The sequence below is a fragment of the Saimiri boliviensis genome, chromosome 4 (assembly GCF_048565385.1).
Source record: "Saimiri boliviensis isolate mSaiBol1 chromosome 4, mSaiBol1.pri, whole genome shotgun sequence".
NCBI classification, from domain to species: domain Eukaryota; kingdom Metazoa; phylum Chordata; class Mammalia; order Primates; family Cebidae; genus Saimiri; species Saimiri boliviensis.
In genome coordinates, this window is record NC_133452.1 from 52,929,470 (window position 1) to 52,955,238 (window position 25,769).

At 37.9% G+C, this 25,769-nt stretch overlaps 2 protein-coding genes across 4 annotated transcripts in view; one reads left to right on the forward strand and one right to left on the reverse strand.

Annotated features, from left to right (window-relative positions):
• The window catches only part of TRAPPC3L (trafficking protein particle complex subunit 3L), a 42,299-nt gene that overhangs the window by 10,526 nt on the left and 6,004 nt on the right, over positions 1 to 25,769 (forward strand). The window lies entirely within an intron of this gene.
• Positions 277 to 25,769, reverse strand: part of CALHM5 (calcium homeostasis modulator family member 5) — a 58,591-nt gene continuing 33,098 nt past the window's right edge. For 2 of the 3 annotated variants that reach the window (XM_074397579.1, XM_074397578.1), the window contains exons 2-3: positions 20,155 to 20,479; positions 277 to 16,633 (exon numbers count right to left, since the gene is read on the reverse strand). In XM_074397579.1, the coding sequence (XP_074253680.1) occupies positions 16,244 to 16,633; positions 20,155 to 20,479 (715 nt within the window). In that variant the 3' untranslated portion in view covers positions 277 to 16,243. Of the gene's footprint in view, positions 16,634 to 20,154; positions 25,744 to 25,769 lie in introns of those variants that run through there. The other variant, XM_003938637.4, reaches the window with a different exon arrangement.

The following is a 25,769-nucleotide window of genomic DNA, read 5'->3' on the forward strand; positions in this document are numbered from 1 at the left end:
GCCAAATCGTGGAAGGCAAAAATCTCTAGTTGGCCTTGCATTTTGTATTAAAAAAAGACGTGCCAAGCTAAGTATAAAGTCTAGTTCCTACAACGTTAAAATGTATCCATTTTTAAAACAGAGTTTTATCATATACAACTTAATTTTTTGTAGTGGTTACTTCAAAGTACAACTACAAATATTAAATAAGACATACTAATTTATTTAGAAAATTTAAAGTCAGCAACATTATAACACAATATTGAAAAACTTTAATAGCATTGATATTTTCTTTATAAAGTTTCAAAGTAATTCCTACCTATTATCTGTATTTCCCTTATAAGAATCTTGTGAAATAAAAAGAACATCTATCACCTATCATTAGCCCCATTTCACTGACGGTGTAATTGAGACTTATGTGATATCACCATGGACACATAGTAAGAAAATCCACCTTAGAATTTAATTCTTCTGACCTTATTCTAGTGCTTTTTCCACAAAATAATTGTTTAAAATATGTCTTTAAATTTTTTTTTCTACTATGATAATTGTTCTGAGAAAAACTTTGTAGTTGGTCTAAATGAAAACGTGTAATTTGCAATAGAATGACCATAGCTGATTTTAGTTGTAGTAATAAAATACAATAATTTAACTGTTACTTACAGACCTGTATGTCTTTCTGTTTATTACAAAAGAAAGTAGAAAATACAATTGTACCCCTTTCTGGTCAGAGACCCCCCAAAAAATACCTCCTTAGTTACACAAAATATATTTTAGGGTTTCCAAACCCATTTATGATAAAATAGTATTGTTATTAGGAGAAGCTAATTAAATATAAATGTGATCATTAAATCTAGATGATTATAAAGGCTAAGCTTGACAGTAACTATAAAAATCTTGCCTTTTGAAAGTGACTTGGACACAGGAGCTGCGATCCTCATCAGTAGATGAACACTGGCCTAGCTATGTCCGATGTAGTGTAGATTAAAAAGGAAGAGTCCACATCCTCCCGAGCCACATTCCCACTGTGTGACTCTGAGCAAGTTGCTTAGGCTCTCCAAACTTAGTTTCCATATTTGTTGGAAGAGACCTCTTTCAGCTGTAATTCTCCTGAATTTCAGGTATTACTCTCACTAGCTGTCATCTGCACACTGAATTATAATCATAAACAGCTGAGTGTGGTGAATGTAGCTTCCAAAGCCTCCTGCAGAGTATCTATACCTTCTAGTTACCGACAATGTTGATAACTGCTTGCCCTTGCACCAATTATGTTTGTCAAAGTTGAGAAAGTTTTTGCTGTCAGATCTATGTCAATATGATGATTACTCTCAGGGACATGGGGGAATTTATCATTTTTCAGTGTAAATATCACATTGTTGTATTGTTACAGTAAAAGAAGATTTTTAAATAAAGAAAAAATTCAGCATAAAAAGACACAAAACTTGAAACTCTAATCTTTAGGTAAAAAAATCGGTTTCTAATGTACTGTACTTGTTGGAAATTCTGGAAAGCAAAAGAACAGATCTTTTCTTTTTATAGTATAAGTTGAAATTTTACCTTAATTAAATAATGTGAGCAGTGATTTTGGGGGATGTTAATATAAAATCAAGGAACTATTCGTAGAAAGCAGTATGAATGAGGATGCTAAAGTAGGGAAATAAATCTAAGTGGTGACTTTTGTAAGCATAAACTCTAGGGCAAAAGATTTAGGCGCATAATCCAGAGAGGAAACAAAACAGCAGAGGGAATTTTTTTCCTAGTGGATGAATCATTTTTATTTCAATAAAATGGTACATTTGATATTAGAGTTGAGTGTACACAGAAAAATTTCAGCAAATCATACTAGTCATATTTTTTTCTTCTGCTTCTGATCTGAATGCACAAGACTGCTATGACTGAATCTATAGGAGGAATGAAAACATTTCAAGCCAAAACTCCTTAGCTGCTTTAGAATGGGGACAGCACGAGGGTCATAGATTTTCAATCTGCAATACAGATTTGTGCCCAGAAGCACTGATCTGACACTTCAACAAGAATATCCAAATCTGATTTTATTAGATATTTTCAGAGGGGAGTCCCACAGCTTGGAAGGTGAGTCAGAGAGGGTTTGGTCAGAAGATAGAAATCATATAATCATTCTATTTTCAAAGTGGAAGGTTAAACATAAAATTTTATTAGCTATTTATAGAGGATTAGCTACTAAGAAAGGCGGGAAAACACAGTACAGAATTTAGGGCTAAGAATGAGTACCCAAAAGAGGAATTCTTTTTAGACAGAGTTCCACCATTTAATGCTGGGGTTCAAATCTCGTTGCAGAAGGTATAATTGCAGATCATGGATAGTGGAGAAGGCCATTGTGTTTCTAGGCTCAGACTGCAGGCAGGGAACAATGGGCTAAACCTTGCAATCAGAAAACTTTCACTGGAGTGTAAGGAGACTGATGGGGACAGGAAGAAAACCATAAACTGGAAGTAGCAAGTTAGGAAGGAAAGGCCACTGGGTATTCCATGCCCTGCCGGTCACAGTTCACAGCAGGAGCAAGCCAGCAAAAGGCACGCTAAAGACAGAAGAAAAGCCCCTTCTTCCTGTAGTGTCCCTACAGCACCTTCTTCTGGCCAAGGAGAAATATCTGCATGATGGAGCTCCCGCATTACACCAGGGCAGTGAACAGTAAGTTCTAAGCTGAGAGGCAATAATTTGACAACCAGCACAGAAGACGTGAGCCATTCTGATTGTTATTTACATTTCTATGGCCATTTTAAATGTTGCTGGTCTCATGTTTGAGCCTATCCCACCTGCTCTCCCATGCTGGAATGATTCTGGTTGTCTAGTGGCAACTCTGTCTGGTGTAAGGAAGAGGTGGCAAGGGAATCCACATTCTTTTCTTGCTGGAGTGGTGTCAACTTCCTGCAACTTAAGACACAAAATAGACTGAACAGCACAATTTTCAGTGTGCAAACTTTTCTTCTAAAATAAAGACTTTTTGTTAAATACTGTGAAATTTATTAAATACAACCAGTACCTCTTTTTCCTACAAACTTCTTCAACTTCTACAACCAAATCTATGTTCCCTTCTTCAATCCCTCCGTTGACTATAAATATACTGTCTCTATTTGATTACTGTTAGAAGTGCAGTTAAATAACACTATGGCCAAGAACTCCAGGGTATCACCTGCCAATAATTTGTACTTTCTTTCCTGGAAGCCCCAGGTGGTGAAATGCAAGGACCAATGGCAGACTGGCCCTTAAGGTACCACCCAGTGAAAGATGTAGCGGGAACTGAGGGCTTAGACTTAAAACCTGCCAGCGAGTCTCACAGGCTTTAAATTAACCAGGTTCACTTTCTGAAATGTTCATTAGGTCTTTCTGTGCCAAAGGGTGATAGTTAGTTAGCATTACATGAGGCAATTGTTGTAGTGTTAAGAGAAGTAAGCAAAAATGACAAAGCAACCTTGCAGAGGTAAAGGAACCCATGATTAACCTTACTTAAGCGATCTTTATTATGAAAGCAGAATAGCGTAAGTCTGCATTTCAGTTTAATGTTTTAATCAGTTTGTGAAGTTCAACTTTATCATGTTTTGTGCCTGTTGATCTTCTAACCATTTGCTGTTGACCGGCTTATTTTGCATATGGTTTCAGTCTCCATCTAAAGAAAGTGAAAGCGTATCACAAAAAAGTGATAGTAATTCAGTTTCCCGAAGTTGTGATAATACTAGTAAATTTTGTTTAATTTAATTCTTTATTGTATTAGCCAGTGAAGTTATCTTTCATTTACAATTTCATTTCCCCATCAGATCTGTAAGCTTTTCCAAAGGAGGGGTCATTTACAGCATTCTGGGGGTTTGGTTCATCATGCCATAGTAAACTCACACCTATTGAGATTTATTAAATATTGTTGAAGTGAACTTAGAAAATATTTGAAGAACTTTTCACACTACACCCTGTTTTTCCTTGTAGTCTGTCCAGAAGAGGGCAGTGGTCCACATTCATCGCTAAATTAGACTCCTACCCAACTGCTCAGTCCTAACACAACATGCAGTAGAAGCCCTCTTATTTCAAGTAATATTCATTACACTGAAAATCCAGTGCTCTAAAAGTACCTGGCTGTTCACAATAACAAATCCACAATACCAAGATTTAAACTGCAATAGGATCCTGAACAGAAAAATAACTGATCCTTATTAAATAATGACAGTGAACTCAGCTTGATAATTTTATTGAAACATTTACTTTTTCCCACTATCTATTTATATGAATGTAGAAGGTTTCAGAAGAGGGTTATTCATTCTGCTACTCTGAGATCAATTGTGATTTCAAGTGCAAATATTAAGTATGTAATCGGATCACTACATAGTGTACTTTATATTATTATGGAAAATGATTGAAAATTAGCCTAAAATTCATCATGGAGCCACATGGTGTTAGGTAGACTCCTTTAGGTTACCAGCATCTGGTTTATGTCAGATCTTTAGGGTTTATTGTAGAGATATTCTGGGGCACAATAATCAGACCCTACGAAAGAACAAAAATTGGAAAATCGTTCCAGTTTCAGTGTATCTTGAACCCTCAGCAGGAAGCCTTTGTGGTTCTCTACTTCAGTCCTGTGCCATTTTGGTGACTCAATGCTTCTCTGCTTGTGCTGCTCTTTTAATTACCTACTAATATCTTTCTATTCTTCTTTTTCTTCTCTCCACCTCAATGCTTCTGATGCCTCATAGTTTTTGCTGCCTCGAAGCTTCCGCTTACCCTCTTTTCTCTGGGTGTCTTTTGCATTCGGCTCAATCACCCAAACTGTGACTTTCTCTATGTGTCCCATATTTAAAGTCCCAAAAAGAGAGTCTTTAACCTGTCCAGCCAATCACTAGCCCTGTGCTAGGTAGAGTTTCATGCTAGGTCACTTCCAGGGCCCTAGCCATACTATGAATTGACTGTCCAGATTCAAGATGCCCACCCTAATCCATTAACTGTTGTCAGAATGGCAGAATAATTTGATACAACATGGCAATCACAGGGAGCCCCTCAGGAAGAAAATCTGGGTATGAAAAACATTCCAAGATTTTCCAAAACAGGGCAAAGTAATTGACAAAAATCTTGTTCTTCTTATCTAGGAAATTAGTAACAGTATATATATGAGTCTCACTTTATCTATGACCCTTCTGCTCTCCTTATTCATCTTACTGATGCTGGTGTTTGTTTTTCTTTGTTTCAGTCTAGAATTTGGGGCAAATAACCAATGTTGCAGGTGCAATTTAGTATGCTAACTGTAAGGTATTGAAGTAGAAAAAACTGGCTTCCTTATACATTTGCAGATAATAATAAAGAAAACAAACACTTCAAAATCAAAATGCCTCCCTACTTGGAAGCAGTCAAGTGAAACCACATTGTTAATGCAAAGTAAATATTTTAGACCATTAGCTAGAGTGGGGAAAGACATTACTCAGAACAGTGAGCTCAGAGGGATGCTTTGGTAGAAGAAAGATAACCAAATTCTCCTAAGAAAAATGATGTTGTGCTACAATAGATAGAATTAGGTTTCCCTTTGAACTTCTTATAAAGGAACCGGTTACAAAGGCTTGCTCTGGTCGTCTAATCCTGTGGGACTTTTCTTTTGTTACTCTTTTTTCTAAGTCTTTTTCAGTCCTTTCTCTTGACATTCTATGTATTTTTTTTTCAAGGAATATTACAAAGGTGATCTGATTCTTAACATGAATAGGAAACGTGCCCAGATAAAATGAACTTAAACCAGGACATTCAAGTAAGAGACAGCAACATATCTTAGGCTGCTTTTTCCTTTTTCTTAAAAAAAGAAAAGGAAGGAGGGGTTGTTCCTTATGCTTCTGTATTTTACTTACTTTGCTTTCTTTTTTTTTTTCTGACTATTTTTGGCTTTTTCCATTCTCTAAATAACATGCTTCTTAAAAACAAATACTTCTCTAAAAGTCACCATATTTCACATTCTGGATCTAAGTCTAGATGTAATGCACCCAGTACAATGCACAGCACTTGAATGTTGCTGCCATCATAATGCTGTGCACAAAATGGGGAGGAGGCATTTTCTTTCCTGTCCTCTTTTACTAGGATTAATATTTAAACTTTTCTTTCACTAGGGTTAATATTTAAACTTCAGTTTTAGAGTTGCTTTCCATTCCTCGACCCCCTTCCACACACACTCCTTCTCTGACACATAATTTACTTTAAGGTATAGGTTCAGAAATGCACCCTGGAGGGCATAAACGAGAAGACCCGGAACCTGTTTATTTTCATGCAATCTCTGCCCTTCACTTGGTCAAAATCTCTCACTGATATTGTGGAGACTGATTTTTGCTGATGGTCCTTTCAAAAAGTGACTCGTTCATGCTGCATTCACTTCAGCATGAGGGCTGAAGGCACATAACTGCAACTGCCTACCTGTCATCCTTACCAGATGACATGTAACTGCTGCCTTACGTCACATAGAGAGGGGGTTCTGTGCTCGCCACATAGATATGGAAGGCAGATACGAATGTTGGACAACTTCCACTGAGCTCCAATCTGCTTTGCCTTCAGCAGCAGAGTGCTCTACCAAAAGCAACCTGCCAGGAAATCCCTAACAGTGTAGGGTGGGGACGGGAGGGTGCATGGTGGCTACCCCTTATTTCACTTCCATCAGATAGCCAACAACTGCGTTGTGACACTGTTAGTTACAAAGTTTCTAAAATTTTTGGATATCTGGCCACTGTCTTATCCTAGAATAACATGTAATTATGTATTTGTGAAAGTAGCTGTTATTGTACTTGCCTCCCACCCCAGCCAAAAGATTGAAGTAGGAAACCCAGGTATTGGAATGGAACAAAATCCCCAGGGTCTAGTGAGATTTGCAACCAAGATGTAACCGGGGCTGGGCTGCATACTCAGCTCTCTCCCCATTCTAACTCTGAGATTCTGAGGTTCTTGGCCTCTCTAACCCAAAGAATGGGGAAAGGGGCACTGGAGGCGCGGTGAGCTCACCATTCAAATGAATATTGTGGAACCAAAGAGTTTAGCAGAGAGCGATTTATTAGGCAGAGAGAAAGAGAAAAATAAGAGAGAGAGAGAGAGAGAGAGAGAGAGAGAGAGAGAGAGAGAGAGAGAGCCCACGCTGCAGTGGGAGGGGATCCAAGGAAGGAATCCGCATAGGTAAGGAGCATCAGGCTTTTAAACCTGGAGTTACAGCCATTCCTTACCATGCAAGAGCTGAAGGGGTACAGCAAAACCAAGTGAGAGGCTCGGTTATTAACCTGAAGAGTCTGGACAAATGTGAAGAATGTAGGTTCACAACCAACCAGGTAGAAACAGGAGACCTGGAGAGAGCAGTTCCCAGCATAATGTAGGCAGGGGAGGACCCAAGGGTTAAAGCACCATATGCCACATTCTCAACATTTTCCTAGGATTACTGATCCCTTTAATCCCTCAACAATAACAACAACTACAACAAAAGGAAGCTCATCAGATAAGCCTAAATATAACAGCTTTCTTTGCTCTTACTCTTTTTCAAAGGCTGACTCAAAACCTAGTTGTAAGAGCCTATTGAATTGCTTTTCTTTTTTCTACTCTTTTCAACATACTATATTAATAAAAAATAAGTGGGAGCCCTTGGTAAGCAGGAATTGAATTCCATGGAAGTCACAGCCCAACACAACACAACATTCCAGAGAAGGCTGGCATCACAGTTAGCTGAATGTCAGGCCATTTTCCTATTAGTAGCATTTTTGAGTAGAGAAGGGAGTGGAAATAGAAGGAAAGAAAAATTCTTTGTGGTAATAAAATTCTCAATATTTAAAAAATGATGAATATTCACAGCAAAAGCAATTTATAAATTATTTTAAGACATCTTAAAATTTGGGCCAGAAATACAGCAGATAGATTATTAAAAATATGAAACTTGTTTAAACCAGCATAACTACTTAGGCTTGTTTCTCCTCACTGAGTAGGCAAGAACCGCTTTATGTCACCACTCACACATTTGGTCTGTTTTGCTTTGTACCTCCGGGAGGGGTGAAAGAGGAAAAATGTAGGAAGTTTTCTTTTGTGGAAAAGCATATGTGTATAGCCACAAGCCCTGTGGATTTTGAAACTGATTGGATCAAACTCAGAGGGTCACATCCACTGCCATGGCAGAGTTCCAACACGAAGGCAAGGTACATTCAGGGGAGTCACCCTTAAATCTTTATTATGACTGCATTTGCTTAATATTATTTTTCTTTAATCACAGAGAAGAATTTCTTAAGGCTTGATTCTTAGTAAATTCTTCAAGTCACTAAATAACTTAGCATTGCCTCTCACTTTCCTTATGAATGTCTGTCTTCCATTTTTGTTTATAATTAGGACTTACAGGAAATCTGGCTGTCTAGATATCTTGTCTTTTTTGCTCTTTTGCTAAAAATGCTTTAGGGGAGAAGTTTTTTTTTTTTTTTTTTTACTTTATGTTCTGGGATACATGTGCTGAATACACAAGTTCGTTACATAGGTATACATGTGCCATGGTGGCTTGCTGCACCTCCCAACTTGTCAGCTAGGTTTTAAGCCCTGCATGCATTAGGTATTTGTCCTAGTGCTCTCCCTTCTAGGGAAGAAGTTTTGAATCTTTCAGGTATCCCAGCATGTAAGTATCTAGGTTGCCCTGAATTATGAAACTGTAGGGAAGGCAAAACTTCACCTCTATCCTCCTAGCATTCTTTTAAAACATTGGCCTGAGAATTAAATTGACATAAGAAAGATCAACAGGAAAAAAGCATACACATTTACTTAATACCTAGCATGGGAGTCTTTAATAAAGAAATGGAGACTGAAGGAGTTGAACGCTTACCTACTGAATTGGACAAAGAATAGTAATTAGTGAAAAAAAACAACTAAATTATTTGGGGAGGCAAGAAGGCAAGAATTATTTTAATAAAATCTATACAAAATTCTTTCAGCCTCAATTGCCCCTCCTTGATGATAAGAATCTTGCTTTCTTTCTAGTATAAGGAGGATATCCTTCACATGGGAATTTCTTCTCCTGCCTTTAAGAAACAGCAAGCAGGTCAGAACAATATTGTGACTGCTGCTTTAAGTGAATTGAAAATAGCAATAGCTTTGGGAACATGTTATTAATCTGACTATTTACAGTAAAATTCTTTATTACAAAATGAAAACCATGGAGTAAATACCCTGGGAAACAAAATGCTAAAACAAAATCTGTATAGGCCTAAGGATTCAAAGACACATCAGGAGCACCAACTTCCAGGTCATCCCTGCCTGGTGTCATTTGTAGTTTGTGTCAGAAGTAAGATTTGGTCCAGACTTGCTCTGACCTCTCAGTGATACTCCAGGACAAGGGTTATCATTTCTAGATCCTGCATAGTATCAGCTGAGCTTTCCAAATAATCCTGACGTTCAGAACTTACTTTTGACCCCTTAAATTGTGGTCTCTGGGAATAAGGCACAGGCATTAGAACTTTTTAAATGCTCTCCCAGCAATCCTAATGGGCATCTACTATTTAGAACAAGAGTTTTCTAACTGTGTTTTATGGAGCTCTAGGGTGATTCCTGTAGAAGTGAGGCTACAGGTTAGGGCTGCCCTTCCTCCAGGCCCTCCATCCAAACTCTTTCCTTAGTTACCTCTCAAGTTTTTTATCTCTTTCACAAGCTTCAGATAAAATAAAAATCCATTTGGGAAAAAAAGTGGGAAACACTAGAGAGATATGATAAAAGTGGAACAGTTTTGATTGAAACAAAGTCCATCCCATCTTTAGTGGGAACAACGAACTTGTCTGTAGGGAAAGAAATAGAGAAGGAAACTGTTTTTGAGGCCATTGCTCCAAAGAAGATGGAAATTTATCAAACAGCAGCTTGTAAGTATATATATATGTTTAATTGCTTGACTTCATCCATAGGGTCGTGAAACCCACTCATAGTTAGCCAACTGTTTAAGGAAGTAACTCTTTCTAAAACACTGATTACTATCTCTCATGTTTCCTCCAGGACGCAAATACCAACAAACTCCTGGGAGAAATAATTGTGTTCTGTTGAAACCATCAGCAATTATTATAATTGCAGAAGCACATCTCTATGATAAAATATAGGCAATACAGAATGTTTTTACAATACAACTAATCACCATTTTATAGGTTATAAATTGCCAAAGAATGCATATATCTTGAGGTACTGTTCTTAAGCAAAGTTACTAAGTATCACGAGTTCTTATTTTTTTTACTTATTCCTATTTCTTGAAATGACCCAGTGAATGTGATTAGGTGAAGAAATTCATCGATTTTAATCTCAGTTTTAATTGTAATTTAAAACTTGTAAAGATTTCTCTTGGCATTGGTGTGGCTGTAGGTTCAGGAAACCTGAAACTATCAAAAGATAGCTGGCCAGAAAGAAAGGTGGACTCTAAAATCTATAAAATTTAAAGTTTGGAGACCATTTGAAATCTTTTATAAACTTTCCACTGCTAAAAATTTCTTCTATATCCATTGTTATTTTTATCTAAGGAAATTTAAAAAAATAAAACGGAAAGTTTACTTAATTGATACAGTAGGAGCACAGTGTGAGCATCGCTATTCTAAATATTTAGAAACCCAAGGCGAAAGCTGTTCAGGATGGGAAAGGGTCCAGGAGCCCAGACAGAGGCCAGGAAACTTGGAGATAGACCTCAATTCCCAAGAGGACACTAAGAATCCAATTGACTGGGAATTCACACACTACTGGCTCTAAGATTTAGGACAACAGAGTTGAAAGAGACTTTGAGATATACTAATTCAACATTCTCATTTTACAAATAAGGGAACATACTTTGAAAGGTTATAGGAACATTCAAGAATGTACTAAAATCAGGTAGAATTTGTGCAATGGAAATTAGAATTAGACAAATGTAGGTCTAAAATGATGTTCTATAACTTAACAGTACCTTAACCACCTTAGCCTTTTTGGACTCTAGCATTATTTATACAAACAGAAAAGGTAATACCTCCCTCCCAGTATGCTTGTGAAACTTAGATGAAACAAGAGCCAAAACGTCAAGTTAACTTAGTTTTTTAAATTAAATTAAATTCCAATAGGAACATAGCAGTTTAGTTTTGAATTCAAAACAATATAGTTTATTGAAAATCATATAGCACATAAAGGAAAATAAGTTGAAAAATTTCCAACTCTTTTATTGAAATAAAACAAAATGATTCTCCACAATGAAAGGGTGTAACTTTTAGTAGAAAATTGACCCAAAAAAGATGTACCTGAAGGCTTATTTAACATTTTTGGACGTGAAAGATAAAGAAAGAAACCAATGAGAATATAGGATAGGGCCGGGCGCAGTGGCTCAAGCCTGTAATCCCAGCACTTTGGAAGGTCGAGGCGCGTGGATCACGAGGTCAAGAGATCGAGACCATCCTGGTCAACATGGTGAAACTCTGTCTCTACTAAAAATACAAAAAAATTAGCTGGGCATGGTGGCACGTGCCTGTAACCCCAGCTACTCAGGAGGCTGAGGCAGGAGAATTGCTTGAACCCAGGAGGCGGAGGTTGCGGTGAGCCGAGATCGCGCCATTGCACTCCAGCCTGGGTAACAAGAGTGAAACTCCGTCTCAAAAAAAAAAAAAAAAAAAAAAGAACATAGGATAAAATATCATGTTCGGAATAAAGAAAAAAATAAAGATAGCATCAGACATCAGACTGTGGCTTCTCAGCAATATTCAATGACAAAAGACAATGAAATAATGCTTACAATACACTCACATGGACAAAGTGTGAACCAGCCAAACTGTCCTTCAAGTAGAGAACAGGCCATCAGGCTAAATATTAAGAATTCAGGGAATGACATTCCTGCGAGCCCTTGCTGAGAATGATACTAGACGGTAAACTCCTGCTCAGTTAGCATATGAATTATTTTGTTGTGTACCTTATGAAATTTTTCAAACATATACAAATATAAAGTGAATAACGTAATGAATTTCATGTACCTACCATCCAGCTTCAAAAGTTTCCATATTTTGCCATTCTTGTTTCGTCTTTCAGGTTTCTCCCTAAACTTTTATTCGTCTTTCAGCTTTCTCCCTAAACTAGAGTATTTGTTTGTTTGCTTGTTTGGAGATAGAATCTTACTCTTGTTGCCCAGACTGAGGTGCAATGGCATGATCTTGGCTCACTGCAACCTCTGCCACCCAGGTTCAAGCAATTCTCCTGCCTCAGCTTCCTGAGTAGCTGGGATTACAGGCACCTGTCATCACCATGCCCAGCTATTTTTTTTTTATTATTATTTTTTATTTTTAGTAGAGATAGGGTTTCACCATGCTGGCCATGTTGGTCTTGAACTCTCAACCTCAGGTGATCCACTCTCCTCGGCCTCCCAAAGTGGTGGGATTACAGGCATGAGCCACTGTGCCCGGCCTTTCCTAGAGTATTTTGGAGAAACTTCTAGACATAATGACAGTTCACAAACAAATATTAAAATATGCATCTCTAACCGAAGAATTTTTTAAAAAAACATAAACTAGCATGCCATTATCATGCATAGCAAAATTAATAATTCTCTAAAAGTCATCTAATATTCATTCATATTTCCCTAAATATTTCAAAGATATCTTGTTACAGTTGGTTGTTTGAAACAGGATACAAATAAGGTCTATATATCATCTCTGGTTATTAAGTCTCTTATATCTCCTTTACTCTCCTTTTATTAATATTGTTAATCTGTGGGGAAACTGAGTCATATGTAAAATGGAATGTTCTATATCTAGATGTATCTGGTTGTCTTCTTGTGGTGCTAATTGCCTTTTTTCTGTTGCTCACATTTCGTATAAACTAGCAATGTAATGTCTAAACACTTGTAAACAAGTATTAGGTTTAACTTTTTAGGAAACAATATTTCACAGGTGGTACTATGTACTTATTCTTGCCTTGCCTCAAAAGGCACATAATATCTGGTTGTGATTTTTAGTGATGCTAATATAGATGAGTGGCTTCAAATTGCAAAAGGCCTGACCCCATTCGGTTTTCACCTAATAGTTTAGAATTCATTATTTATTGTCTAGATCCATTATGTCATTAGGGGTTGCAAAATGTTTACTTTCAAATACTAAAAAGCCCTATAAACAAGAAAAGAATTAGTAGAGAGATAAAATTAATAATCACAAGACAATAGCTTTTCATGTACTCAGATAACAATCACTTAGAAAGAAACCATTTACAATAGGAACAAAGAAAACACCTACAAATAGAGTTTACAAGAAACATGTAAAACTTATGTGAAGTAAACTTTAAAATATTCCCAAAGGACAAAAGGTATCCTTGAATGAATGGAAAGGCACTCCAAAGTCTTGGACAGGTTGATGACTGATTCAGTAGATCTGGAGTGCAGCCCAGGGTTCTGAATTTCTTACAGCCTCCCCTCCCCAGAATGCCCTGCTCTGTGCTGCAGAGCAGTTATTCTCACGATGTAGTCCTTAGATCAGCAGCATCAGTATCACCTAAAAACCTGTTAAAATGCAGATTCTTTTACCTCACCGCAGACCTATTGAATCAGACACTCTGGAGGTGGAGTTCAGCAATCCACATTTTAATAAGCCCTCCAGGTGATTTTTATATGGACTAAAGTTTGAGAACCACCACTCTACAGTTATCAAATTTAACTTGAACAGGAATCAGCTAAGATCATGTTAAACTGCAGGCTTGAGTCAACAGTTTTAGATACTGTCAGATTCTGCGTTTCTAACAAGCTTCTTCGCGATACTGACACTTAAGGGCAGGCAAGCTTAAGTCAAGAAAGATTAAGAATGAGAATTCTTTGCTGAATTTTGTCTCCCTGCATTCTGACAACTCTACCCTCTCACATTCCTAATCCCTGTATGTCCCTGCCACATACACACACGGATTTCTGACCCTGCACCTCCAAGTTCCCAAGGATATTATACATAGAAAAGACAAACTTTTTTTTTTGACATTCACCCTCAACACTGAACACTCCTTGCCACCAATTGTGTGGGTTTTCTCCCACACTGACAAATTCTCCAACACCAACTGGATATCTCACAATTCAGTTCTGGCATTAACCAGTATAAAGTGCAGACCCCCAGCAGGTTAAGGGCTCAGTCCCATAAGACCTCCCCCAGCTTCAGACACTAGTCACAAGCAGTAGGTTCTAAAGTTACTCACATCTTCTGTCTGACATGGCTACAAAGCAGAGATTCCCATGATTTCCTTCTCAGATTTCATCATTTGCTAGAGCAGCTCACAGAACTCAGAAAGAGCCTTATTTACTATCATCAGTCTATTATAAAAGAATATAACTCAGAAACAGCCAGATGGAAGAGATGCACAGGAATAGGTTTGGGGCAAGGGGCACGGAGATTCCATGCCCATTCCGGGCACACCATCCCTCATGTATTGAGCAATGCAGAAGTTCTCTGAACCTTGTCCTTTTGGGTTTTTATGGGAAGCTTTATTCTTAGGCATGATTGATTAAATCACTATACATTTGTGATTTACTCAACCTTCAGCTCCTCTCCCTTCCCCAAGGTCTGGGAGTGGGGCTGAAACTTCCAATCCTCTGAACACATCGTTGGTTCCCTTGGCAACCAGATCCCATTCTGAGGCCATTCAGAAGCCCCTAGCCCCAGTCATCTCATTAGCATACTACCAGACATATCACTTGGGAGGTCCCAAAGGTTTTAGGAACTCTGCACATAGAATGGGAGGAAAGACCAAATATATAATTCTTCTTGTAAACAGCAATAACATAGACATGTTCTGGGTCTTATACCTATAGGATTCAGTTTGCCATCATGTTTCATGGTAATAAGTTTATATTCACGTTTCTCAAACTAGGGGATATAGACTCTCACTGATATAAAGTATGAGCCACAGCACAAAACATAGTTCTTCTTTAAGCATAATTCTACTCAGAGATTTAAGAATTTATGTACATATATATATACATATATATATGTATACATTGGATATAGTACATTGTAAATGTAAAATTTGCATTATTTCTGATAAGTGTAAGACTACAATACAGTTTTATGTCAGTACTGCTTTGGAAAGTATCCCCCAGACCTTTAGTCAGGGCCAATTTACCCTATTATACCCTACTATAGTCTGAATATTTGTGTCTCCCCCAAATTCATACGTTGAAATCCCAACCCCCAAGCTGGTGGTATTAAGAAGCAAAGCCTTTGAGAGGTAATTGGGTCACGAAGGTGGAGCCTCCAGGAATGGGATTAGTGCCTTCTGAAAAATGCTCAAGGGAGCTTATTTACACTTTATGCCATGGGAGGTTGCTAGAAGTCAGCAAGCAGTTTGTAACCTGGAAAATGGCTCTCACCAAAACCTGACCATGCTGGCACCCTGATCTCAGACTTTCCAGCCTCCAGAACTGTGAGAAATAAATTTATATTTTTTATAAGCCACCTAATCTATGATATTTGGTTATAGTAGCCCAAACCCACGAAGATGTACCCACAGCCTAGGAAGCACTGTGCCTAAGGCCCACCATACTTTTAAGGGCCCACAAAAATGTTTTTAATTTCTTTTAAAAGCAGAAGGAAATATATAAACTTTTAGGTTGAAGAAAATGCTACTATATTCACCTTTTATCAATGCAGTTATAAATATATATACATTTGTTATATATCTATATATTTATTACTACTATTTTGAAAGTAGGAAGTGGTTCACAAAGGCAAAAGTACATAAAACCCACAAAAACCATGATTCAGCCCTGCTTCCAGGGGCATATTTTCAGTATACAGTGAAAAAGTGTTTAAAACTTTCAATTTTAGGCATCATATTCTTGCAACTAATTTTTTTTGAGGACTCAGGTCTTCAGATTCTGAGGGAATTAATTCTATCCTGCTGATCACACTGCAGGAGCCACTGTGTAGGGCAATTTTGTTAAGAGTAACTTGCTCATTCGCAAGCCATTGCCTCTGCCCCTAAATTCTGCAACCAATATTTACAGAGACTGATGAGCCCTCTCACATAAGTCTGTCTGTTGAATGATAAAATCTTAGATCTTGGAGCAACATTTGAGCCTACCGAGTGCACTCTCCACCAAGGCAAGAGCACCTTTGTGACCCTTCAGCATCAATTTGAGCACATTCTGATACTCCACTTGAGAGCTTCAAAGCAGTTTCCTTTGTATTACTGTCTTGTAAAGACACTATAAAGGTAAGAAAATTCAGAAGATATCGAGGTTGCTGGTGATACATTAGGAGAACCCCAAAATGAGCACACCACTCAACACCGTAAGTCAATGATGATGGATGAACTACTTATTGTGGGCAGTACCCACGAGAATCATTGTCGTCTCATCATTTTCAGGATTAAGTTCCAGACCATTGTCCACCACTCTGTGGAGGGTGCTATAGTGCTGCCGGCTTTGGTCAAAAGAATGCAGCTCTGAAGCAGCCTCCCAGGCAGCAAACGTAGGCATGGGAAAGGCATCTGGCCTCTTGTTTTCAAAAAAGCATTTCAGGTTCCTCTCACTCAGCTTGTTGGCATAGTCCAGAAACGTATTTTCCAACTGCTCCTTCTCCCTTTGTGTATATGTCTTCCAAAAACTCAGCTGAAGGTAGCTAACTTTAGATCGGCAGCGAGCATAACATGTGGTGAGCAGAGAGAAGAAAGAAGCTGAACAAATCAGGCACCATCCTAGAATCTTAAGAAGAAAGAAATATTGAGTACATGTAAAAGCAAAGTTACTTAGGGAGCTGGGGTGGTATTGAGAAGTATATAGCTAAATTATTACCACAGTCTTTGGCATACCTCATTTGAAATCATTCATCTTAATTTTTAAACACTTTAAACTCTTTTGAATTTGTTAGGTTAACTCAAAATAAAGTTAGAATTTACCTAATCTCTATTATCCTCCCCAGCATTGCTGGTGCAAAGAAATAACCAGAAGGCAGGCATATGGAAAAGAGTACAAGGTATAGATTATGTAAGACTTAGATAAATCAGCTCTAATATTATTAGCTGTGAGAGGAAAAAATTCTGTGCATAAGTAAATGTGGTCATTTGAGCAAATGACCAGCTCCTCAGCCAGGTGTTTTTAGCCACTGATAAATATATATACATGGCCAGTGACTAATTTTTTTTCTGTCATTACTCACTGCCCGTGAAAAAAGGATACAGATGATACATTCAGGAAGCTGAAGCTATAACAATTTAAAGGCTGAGAAAAAATTAGGATCATTCAAAACTTAAAAATTATTTATCTTGATTTTTGGTAATTAGAAAAAACAAAGTCTATCCTGCATATGAAATGGTTCAGCGTTTTTTTCTTCTGAATTCTAAAATCAAAAGTTTAAATAGCTCAAATTATCTTCTTTTCCCCTGTAATTCTGTTTTCATAATTGGAATTAATTTTGTATTTGGAAAACTAACACTTTTTCAAAGTGTCTCTGGACATTTAGCTTAAATGAGTCTTAATATCCTTTTTTTAATTTTAATTTTTATTTATTTATTTTTTTAAAGAAGCGGTTTCACCATGTTGGTCAGGCTGGTCTTGAACTCCTGACCTCAGGTGATCTGCCCGCCTTGGCCTCCAAAGTGCTTGGATTACAGGTGTGAGCCACCACATCCGGCCAAGTCTTAATATTCTTTAGCAGATGGGCCTATTTGAAAATAGAAGTAATAATCTACAAATGAACCCATTCAAACCACAACAAAACCACAAATAAGCTTTAAATTAGTGGTTCTCCACCTCTGGCTCAGATATGAAGTGTTTGTGAAGGGTCTCAACCTCTGCACCAATGCCAGCTCTGGACTGGCACTACTCAGGTTTAAATCTAAACTTTCCCCTTACTGTGCATATTCTTTGTATCTCAGTTCCTTCACTTGTGAAATGGGGGTTACTCACCTTGAAGGGTAATTTGGTGGGCCTAATGAAATGATGCTGCACACATGCATTCATTAAGTTTTAGCTAATATTACATGCTGACATTCTTCAAATGCATATACAGTTGTGTAAATGTGTTACTGAACTCATAGTATCTTTCTGTACTTATAATTAATGAGTGAGGCACAACTGCCATCATGTGAAAGTCCTTGAATGGCTTGGGGTTGGCTACCTTAAATCTTCCTCTTTCCTTCATCATCTGTCTTCCTCTTTTTCCACAGCTGAGGCTTTTATAGGCCATCTCATCTTAGTACCTTAGCCAGTTCCACTGGAGTTATAAACTATTCCATCAGGTTTAGGTCCCCTTCCCCCTTTCACATGACCTTTGCATTGACCGATCCTTCCCCTCAATTCACAGGACCCAGGGTCAAACTAGAGCATGGTGGATGCTTCCATACCAGCCCTCAACAGTGTTCCGTTTTGCATATTCCTCCCCCAAACCCTGGCAGTTTTCCTCATTGACTTGGAACACCTACTGTGTACGAGAAGCTTTATGGCTCTTTATGTCTGTCATCTCTAAATCGTCCAACAACTCTCCAAAGTAGATGATATTACCACCAACTATGAGAAAACTGGGATTCAGAGAGGTTGAACCACCAGTTCTAAGTCACATAGCTGGTGATTGGTAGCGTCAACATACAAACTCAAGGCCAGACAATACCAAGACTGAGCTCTTTTCACTACTCCATTCTACCTTCGTTAGGAATAGAGAGTCATCCAGCTAGATATTTTTTGTTTGTTTCTCTGCCACACCCATGAAGGAATGTACTTTTCCACCTCCAACCACATGCCCAACTATTATTGGTCTGGACTATACGTTGCCTCCTGCCTGTCTGAACCTCTATAGTCAGCACCTGCTATTGATACAACTCCTCTTGCCTACATTCCTTATGCATCTTCCCACGGGAATCAGCCCCAGGTCTTTCTCATTCTGATGAAAAATCAGCAGGTCAGTGTGCTCAACCTAAGCTATGACATGATGTGCATGGTTTCCTTGTGCCTGTGTTTAGAGAAGAGATGCTCACACAATGATAAGTGTTTGGGCCTTGCTCTGTCGAATGGAGCCTGGTGCCTGAGGACATAAACCATAAATCAATCATTCTACCATAAGAGTTGTAAGTTATACCCTTCTTCAGTAAAAGACACAAGACATTTAGGAGCCTGACATGTTTTATCTAAGATGCGCTTTATGCATTAAAGAAAAGATTTTGTTTTTCAGCATTTCTTGACTTACCAATTTTTGAAGAGTATGACTTTACCGCCAACCAGCTTTGGAATGTATGATTTTAAAAACAGACTTTGCCTTCATGTGTTGTTACCAAGGCAAATGCTTGTTGAAAAAGTAAAATAGTGCTATTTCAGTCCCTTTATATTGAAACAGATAGCATTTCTGACAATTTGTGGATCTGCCTATGAACTCTTACTGCTTGTTTTGCTTTTGGGAATGCAATTCTTACTGCTCATAAATGGGAAGCCCGTCCTTCCTAAGGCTGTACATCTGGATTTGTGTTCATGTGCCTGGAGGAATGACAGGCTGCTTCCTCGTATCAATTAGGTAAAGATATAATTTCCTTCTGTTAAATAAAACAATGCCCCCATCTTGAGCTTCTGAAGTAATCTCCTTTAGCTGTATAGCACAGAGTATAAAACATAACCTCCCTAGAGAGTGTGGTCACATTTTCACTGAAGGCTATTTAAAGATTGCTGATTTCTACTTTACATGGAAAATTCTTCTCAATCTTGACAATATGTATACACAGAGATAGATAGCAGTTGCCAGAATTCATTCAAGAGAATCTCTATGCTAATTACATGCAACTTTGAAAAGTATTAACTCATTTCGTTCAGCTACATTTTAATAGATGAATAATGTATATGTTTGAGAAACTGACTTGAAGATAAATAATTGATAGAAGGCAGTAATTTCTAATTACAGGTCTGCCATTAACACTCAATTTATGATTCAGTGTTAGGTATTATTTATTTACAAAGTCAACCCAGAGAGACTGTTTTAAAGTACTTAAGTATTTACATATGGGCAATCCAGAGGATATTTTCTTTTTGGAACCGGAAAAAAGATAATCCAGTCAGCAACTTTACTGAGTCATCCAGCCTTTAAAAAGCTTTTCCTGAGATAGTGTCAATGCTGCATCGTGTTTCAGTGTCCATTTAGTTCAAAAATATTCTGACAAGATACAGACTCAGCCTGGCTGAAAGGAGGACAAAGAGAATACTTCAAGCTCACGCTGGGAGAAAAAGGCGAGTTTGTCTTTTCTTACCTGAGACTGGGCCTGAAGGGACAGTTTCAGTTCTTCACTGATGGTGGGTAGCATGCTAGTTTTGCCACAAGACACTTTATAAAGTTCTTCCTGGCACTCTTTGGGCTTACCCTTGCAAATCAGTTCCAGGAGTCCTGAACTTCTCGTCCCACTCATGGCACATACATAAAAAGTTCCATTGAGCAGAGCCACAGAAAGCCACATCACTGGAGCCACCAATGAGCTCAGGGTGATCTGGCCGAGGACGTAGAAGAAACGGCAGCTGTCGCGTCTGGGAAAGATTTTCCTGGGATTCACACAGCAGCCTGTGAAGAGTCTCCATGACCTGTTGTTCAGAAAGAATCCCAGGATCAGTAACACCCAGGCAGGAGCAAAGAGGAAAACCAGCCCATAGGCCATATTTTCAGTGCTGCAGGGGCACTTAAAAGCCACGACAGAAAAGAGACGCTCACTTCCCACAGTCAGCAGAGCCATGAAGCTATAGCCGATAACAGTTTTCTGATTAAGGAAGAATTTTAAAATGCCCTGAAAAGCATCCATGTTGGAGATGCACAAGAGGGAAAATGCTATGCCTTTGTTATTGGCAGAGCAGCTGTGGCAGTGCCCGAGGGTGGAGCTCTTTCTTCATTACAAACAACAGTCCTTCTTCTCAGACTGAATTCAACCAGATAAGGAAACAATGTCATTCCCTAGGAATGAAAATTTCTCAACATGTTTAGATAATGCCTCCTACTGGTGAATATTGGGCTGTAATACTGCAGCCTAAATGCTGAGAATAAATTCAAAGTGAACAGCTTCCATTTTTACATTCTTTCCATGTGGTTTGGATTGAAAACTAGAAAAGAAATTCTCACTCATACAAAATAATAGTCTAGGAATTTTCCAGTGTAAGGAATCAACATTAACAGAAAGATGTTTCAGCCAATTGATGAGGAGACAAATCAAATTTCCAAACCTAGAATTTTATGATGAAATTTTTCTCTTGCTATGACTTAAGATTTAGAAGACAGAGATTTTGCTTTCTTTATGTATATATATATATATATATTATATATATGTACATTATATATATATATGTACATATATATGTATATATGTATATGACTTTTGGGGTACAAGTGGGTTTTGGTTACATGGATGAATTACATACACACACACACACACACACACACACACACATATATAGTGGTAAATTCTGAGATTTTAGTGCACCTGTCACCCAATATGTGTATCCAATATGTATTTTTTTATCCCTCACTCCCCTCCAACTCTCCCTCTTTCTGAGTCTCCAAACTCTGTTATACCACTCCATATGCCTTTATATACACATAGCTTGCCTCCTACTTATAAGTGAGAACTACAGTTTTTAGTTTTCCATTCCTGAGTTACTTCGCTTGGAATATCAGCCTCCAGCTCCATCAGGTTGCTGCAAAAGACATTATTTCATTATCTTTTTATGTCTGAGTAGTATTCCACAGTGTATATACACCACATTTTCTTTGTTTATCAGTTGATGGGTACTTAGATTAGTTTCATATCTGTGCAATTGTGAATTGTTTTGTAATAAATATATATGTGCAGTTTTTAAAAATATATATATAAAATAACTTCTTTTCCTCTGGGTACTCAGTAGTGGGATTGCTGGAATGAATAGTAGATCTACTTTTAGTTCTTAAAGAAATCTCCATGGCCAGGTGTGGTGGTTCATACCTGTAATCCTAGCATTTTGGGAGGCCGAGGCAGGTGGATTGCTTGAGCCCAGGAGCTCAAGACCAGCCTAGGCAACGTGGCGAATCTCCATCTCCATAAAAAAAAAAATTAACCAGGCTTGATGGCATGCACCTGTAGTACCAGCTATTTGGGAGGCAGAGATGGGAGGATCACTTGAGTCCAGGAGGCTGAGGTTGTGGTGAGCCAAATCAGGCCACTCCATTCCAGTCTGGGTGACAGAGCAAGACCCTGTCTCAAAAATAAATGAATGAATGAATGAATAAATAAATAAATAAATCAAAGGAAAGAAAGAAATCTCTGTACTGTTTTTTGTAGAGGTTGTACTAATTTACATTCCTACCAGAATTCTACAAGCATTCTCTTTTCACCAAATTCATACCAACATCTATTGCTTTTTTGCCTTTTTAGTAACAGCCATTATGGCTGAAGTAAAATGATATCGGTGGTTCTGGGTTACATTTCCCTGATGATTAGTGGGGCTGAGCATTTTTTTTTTAATGTTTGTTGGTCATTTGCATATCTTCTTTTGAGAAGTGTCTATTGATGTCATTTGCCCACTTTTTGATGGGATTATTTGTTGTTTTCTTGCTGATTTGTTTGAGTTCCTTGTAGATAATGGGTATTAGTCCTTTGTCAGATGCGCAGTTTACAAATATTTTCTCTCCTTTTGTGGATTGCCTGTTTACTCTGATGTTTATTTATTTTGCTGTACAGAAGCTTTTTAGTTTAATTAGGTCCCATTTATTTATTCTTGGTTTTGTTGCATTTGCTTTTTGCGTCTTAGTCATAAATTATTTGCCTAGGCCAATATCCAGAAGAGTTTTTGTTAAGTTTTATTCTAGAAATTTTATGATTTCATGTAAGTCTTTGATCCATCTTGAGTTGATTTTTGCGTATGGTAAGTGACAGGTACCAGTTTCATTCTTCTACATGTGGCTATCTCATTTTTCAAGCACCTTTTAATTGATAGAGTATCCTTTCTCTGATTTATGTTTTTGTATGCTTTGTCAAAGATCAGTTGGTTCTCAGTTCTCTATTCTGTTCTATTGGTCTATATATCTACTTTTGTACCACTGTACTAATCTGTTTTGATAGCTATACCTTTGTAGTATAGTTTGAAATCAGATAATGTGATGTCTCTAGATTTATTTCTTTGCTTGAGATTGCTTTGGCTGTTGGGGCTTTTTCTTTTTTTTTGGTTCCATATGAATTTTAGAATCACTTTTTTCTAATTCTGTGAAAAATGATGTTGGTATTTTGATAGGAATTACACTGAATCTGTAGATTGCTTTGGTCAGTATGGTGATTTTCACAATATTGATTCTTCCAATCCTGGGGCATGGCGTGTATTTCCCTGTGTTTGTGTCATCTATGACTTCTCTCAGTAGTGTTCAGTAGTGTTTTATAGTTCTCCTGTAGAGATCTCTCACCTCTTTGATTAAGTATATTCCTCCGTGTTTTTGTTTTTGTTTTTTTCTTTCTTTCTTTTTTTTTTTTTTTTTGCAACTATTTTAAAAGGGATTGAGTTCTTTATTTGACTCTCAGCTTGGTTGTTGTTGTAGTAGGGCTACTGATTTGTGTACATTCGTTTTGTAAACTAAGACTTTACTAAATTCATTTATCAAACTTAGTAGTCTTTTGGAGGGGTGTTAAGGGGTTTTCTAGGTATATGATTAACCTTACAAACAGAGATAGTTTGACTTCCTCTTTTCTGATTTAGATGCCCTTTATTCTCTCTCTTGCATAATTGCTATGGATGGGATTTTTATTAATAGCACTATGTTGAATAGAAGTGGTGAAAGTAGGCATCCCTGTCTTGTTGCACTTCTTCTTCTTCTTTTTTTTTTTTTTTTTTTTTTTTTTTGAGACGGAGTTTCGCTCTTGTTACCCAGGCTGGAGTGCAATGGCACGATCTCGGCTCACCGCAACCTCCGCCTCCTAGGTTCAGGCGATTCTCCTGTCTCAGCCTCCTGAGTAGCTGGGATTACAGGCACGCACCACCATGCCCAGCTAATTTTTTGTATTTTTTAGTAGAGACGGGGTTTCACCTTGTTGACCAAGATGGTCTCGATCTCTTGACCTTGTGATCCACCCGCCTCGGCCTCCCAAAGTGCTGGGATTACATTGTTGCACTTCTTAGGGGGAATGCCTTCAACTTTTCCCTTTCATTTTCTATCTTCCTAAAATGGCTAGTGCTAGATATCAAATTTTAGGATTTGGGATATGTGCATTTTACATGGAAAAGTTTTGGGAGAGTTTGAGTTTTGAAGGAAAATAAAAATGAGAAGAGTCCTCTTCATTTCTTTCCTAGGCTATAAGAGAAACCTTTTGATTAGTATCTCTGTCTTTGACCTCATGCTCACTCCCACCCATAACCTTAAATCCATCCTCTATGCTGACAAGAACAGGATCCCCCTAAAACTGAAATTCAATTCTGCATTAGCCAGTTCACACCTTTGAGGCCCACAACTGCTCACGAGTTGATAGATGTAGAGTTTCTCTGAACCCCATCATAGTATTTTATGCCCATGACATGTTCCCACTACCTAGAATGTCTTCGTCACTTCCCTCCAGACCCCCAGTCTTGCCTACTTGGCAAACATTCAGTCAATACCATGCATTTTCTATATTTGAGACTAAACATAGTCTCAAACACAGAATAGATGCCCATTCTATAATTTATCTTGCAAATGGCTACTGTGTGCCAGGTACTGTGCTAGACTGGTAGTGCTCAAGAAGTGTCTGCTGAAATAAATGAAGAATAAATGAGGAATCTCTTAGTTCTTCGGATTGTAAGTAATTTAAGAAAATTGCTTCCATTTCTCTCCTACACAGCTCTTAATTTTAAAAATTAATTAATTTCCACACTTGAAAGATGGCAACATATCAAGCTGACAAAATTTTATTAATAAACTTCAAAGTCCAGGCCTTTGTGTTTTGTGAAAAGAAATTGCCATGGATTAGGAACCAAGGAATTAAGTTATAGCATGATCTTGGCAGTATCATTTGACTTCTCTGAACACCAGTTTATCTATTTGTGAGACTACGGGCTTGAAAGACATAGTCTGCAAAATTTCTTCCATTTCTACATTGTAAAATTCTTCAAGCCCCATAAAACAGCAGACTTTTTGTGAAGTTACTTGATAATTCATTTATGTGCCTCCCACCACTACCACTTGCTCCTTAGAGATTTGTCTTCCACAGTAGAGTAGTCCCCTGTTACCCACAAGGGATACCTGCAACTAAGACCCCTAGTAGATACCTAAAACTTCAGATAGTATCAAACCCTGTATATACTATGTTTTTTAAAAATCTGCTGACTGAGGCAGCTACTAAGTGACCCATGGGCAGGTCATAGCATAAACAGTGTGAATACACTGGACAAAGGGATGATTCACATTCTGGGCAGTATGGAGAGGGGATAGTGAGAGGTTTCATCACACTACACAGAAGCACAACTTAAAACATATGAATTGTTTATTTCTGGAATTTTCTACCTAATGTTTTCAAACAATGTTGACCACAGGTAACTGAGACCACAGATACGGGACGACTACTCCAAAATTATTCTCTTTACTTCCCAAAATGAATTATTGGGTCTAATCTGTGTCTAATCTGTCATCCTCTGCTTTGATTGTCACCTTGCTGTTGTGGCAAATGTGTCCCTTCTAAACCAGGGTTTTATACTTTGATCAGTGTGACAAATATCAGCTGATATGTTGATGACTAATAGTGTTTTAATTTCTTTTTCTTTTTTATTTTTTTAATTGCATTTTAGGTTTTGGGGTACATGTGATGAACATGCAAGACTGTTGCATAGGTACACACATGGCAGTGTGGTTTGCTGCCTTCCGTCCCCTCACCTGTATCTGTCATTTCTCCCC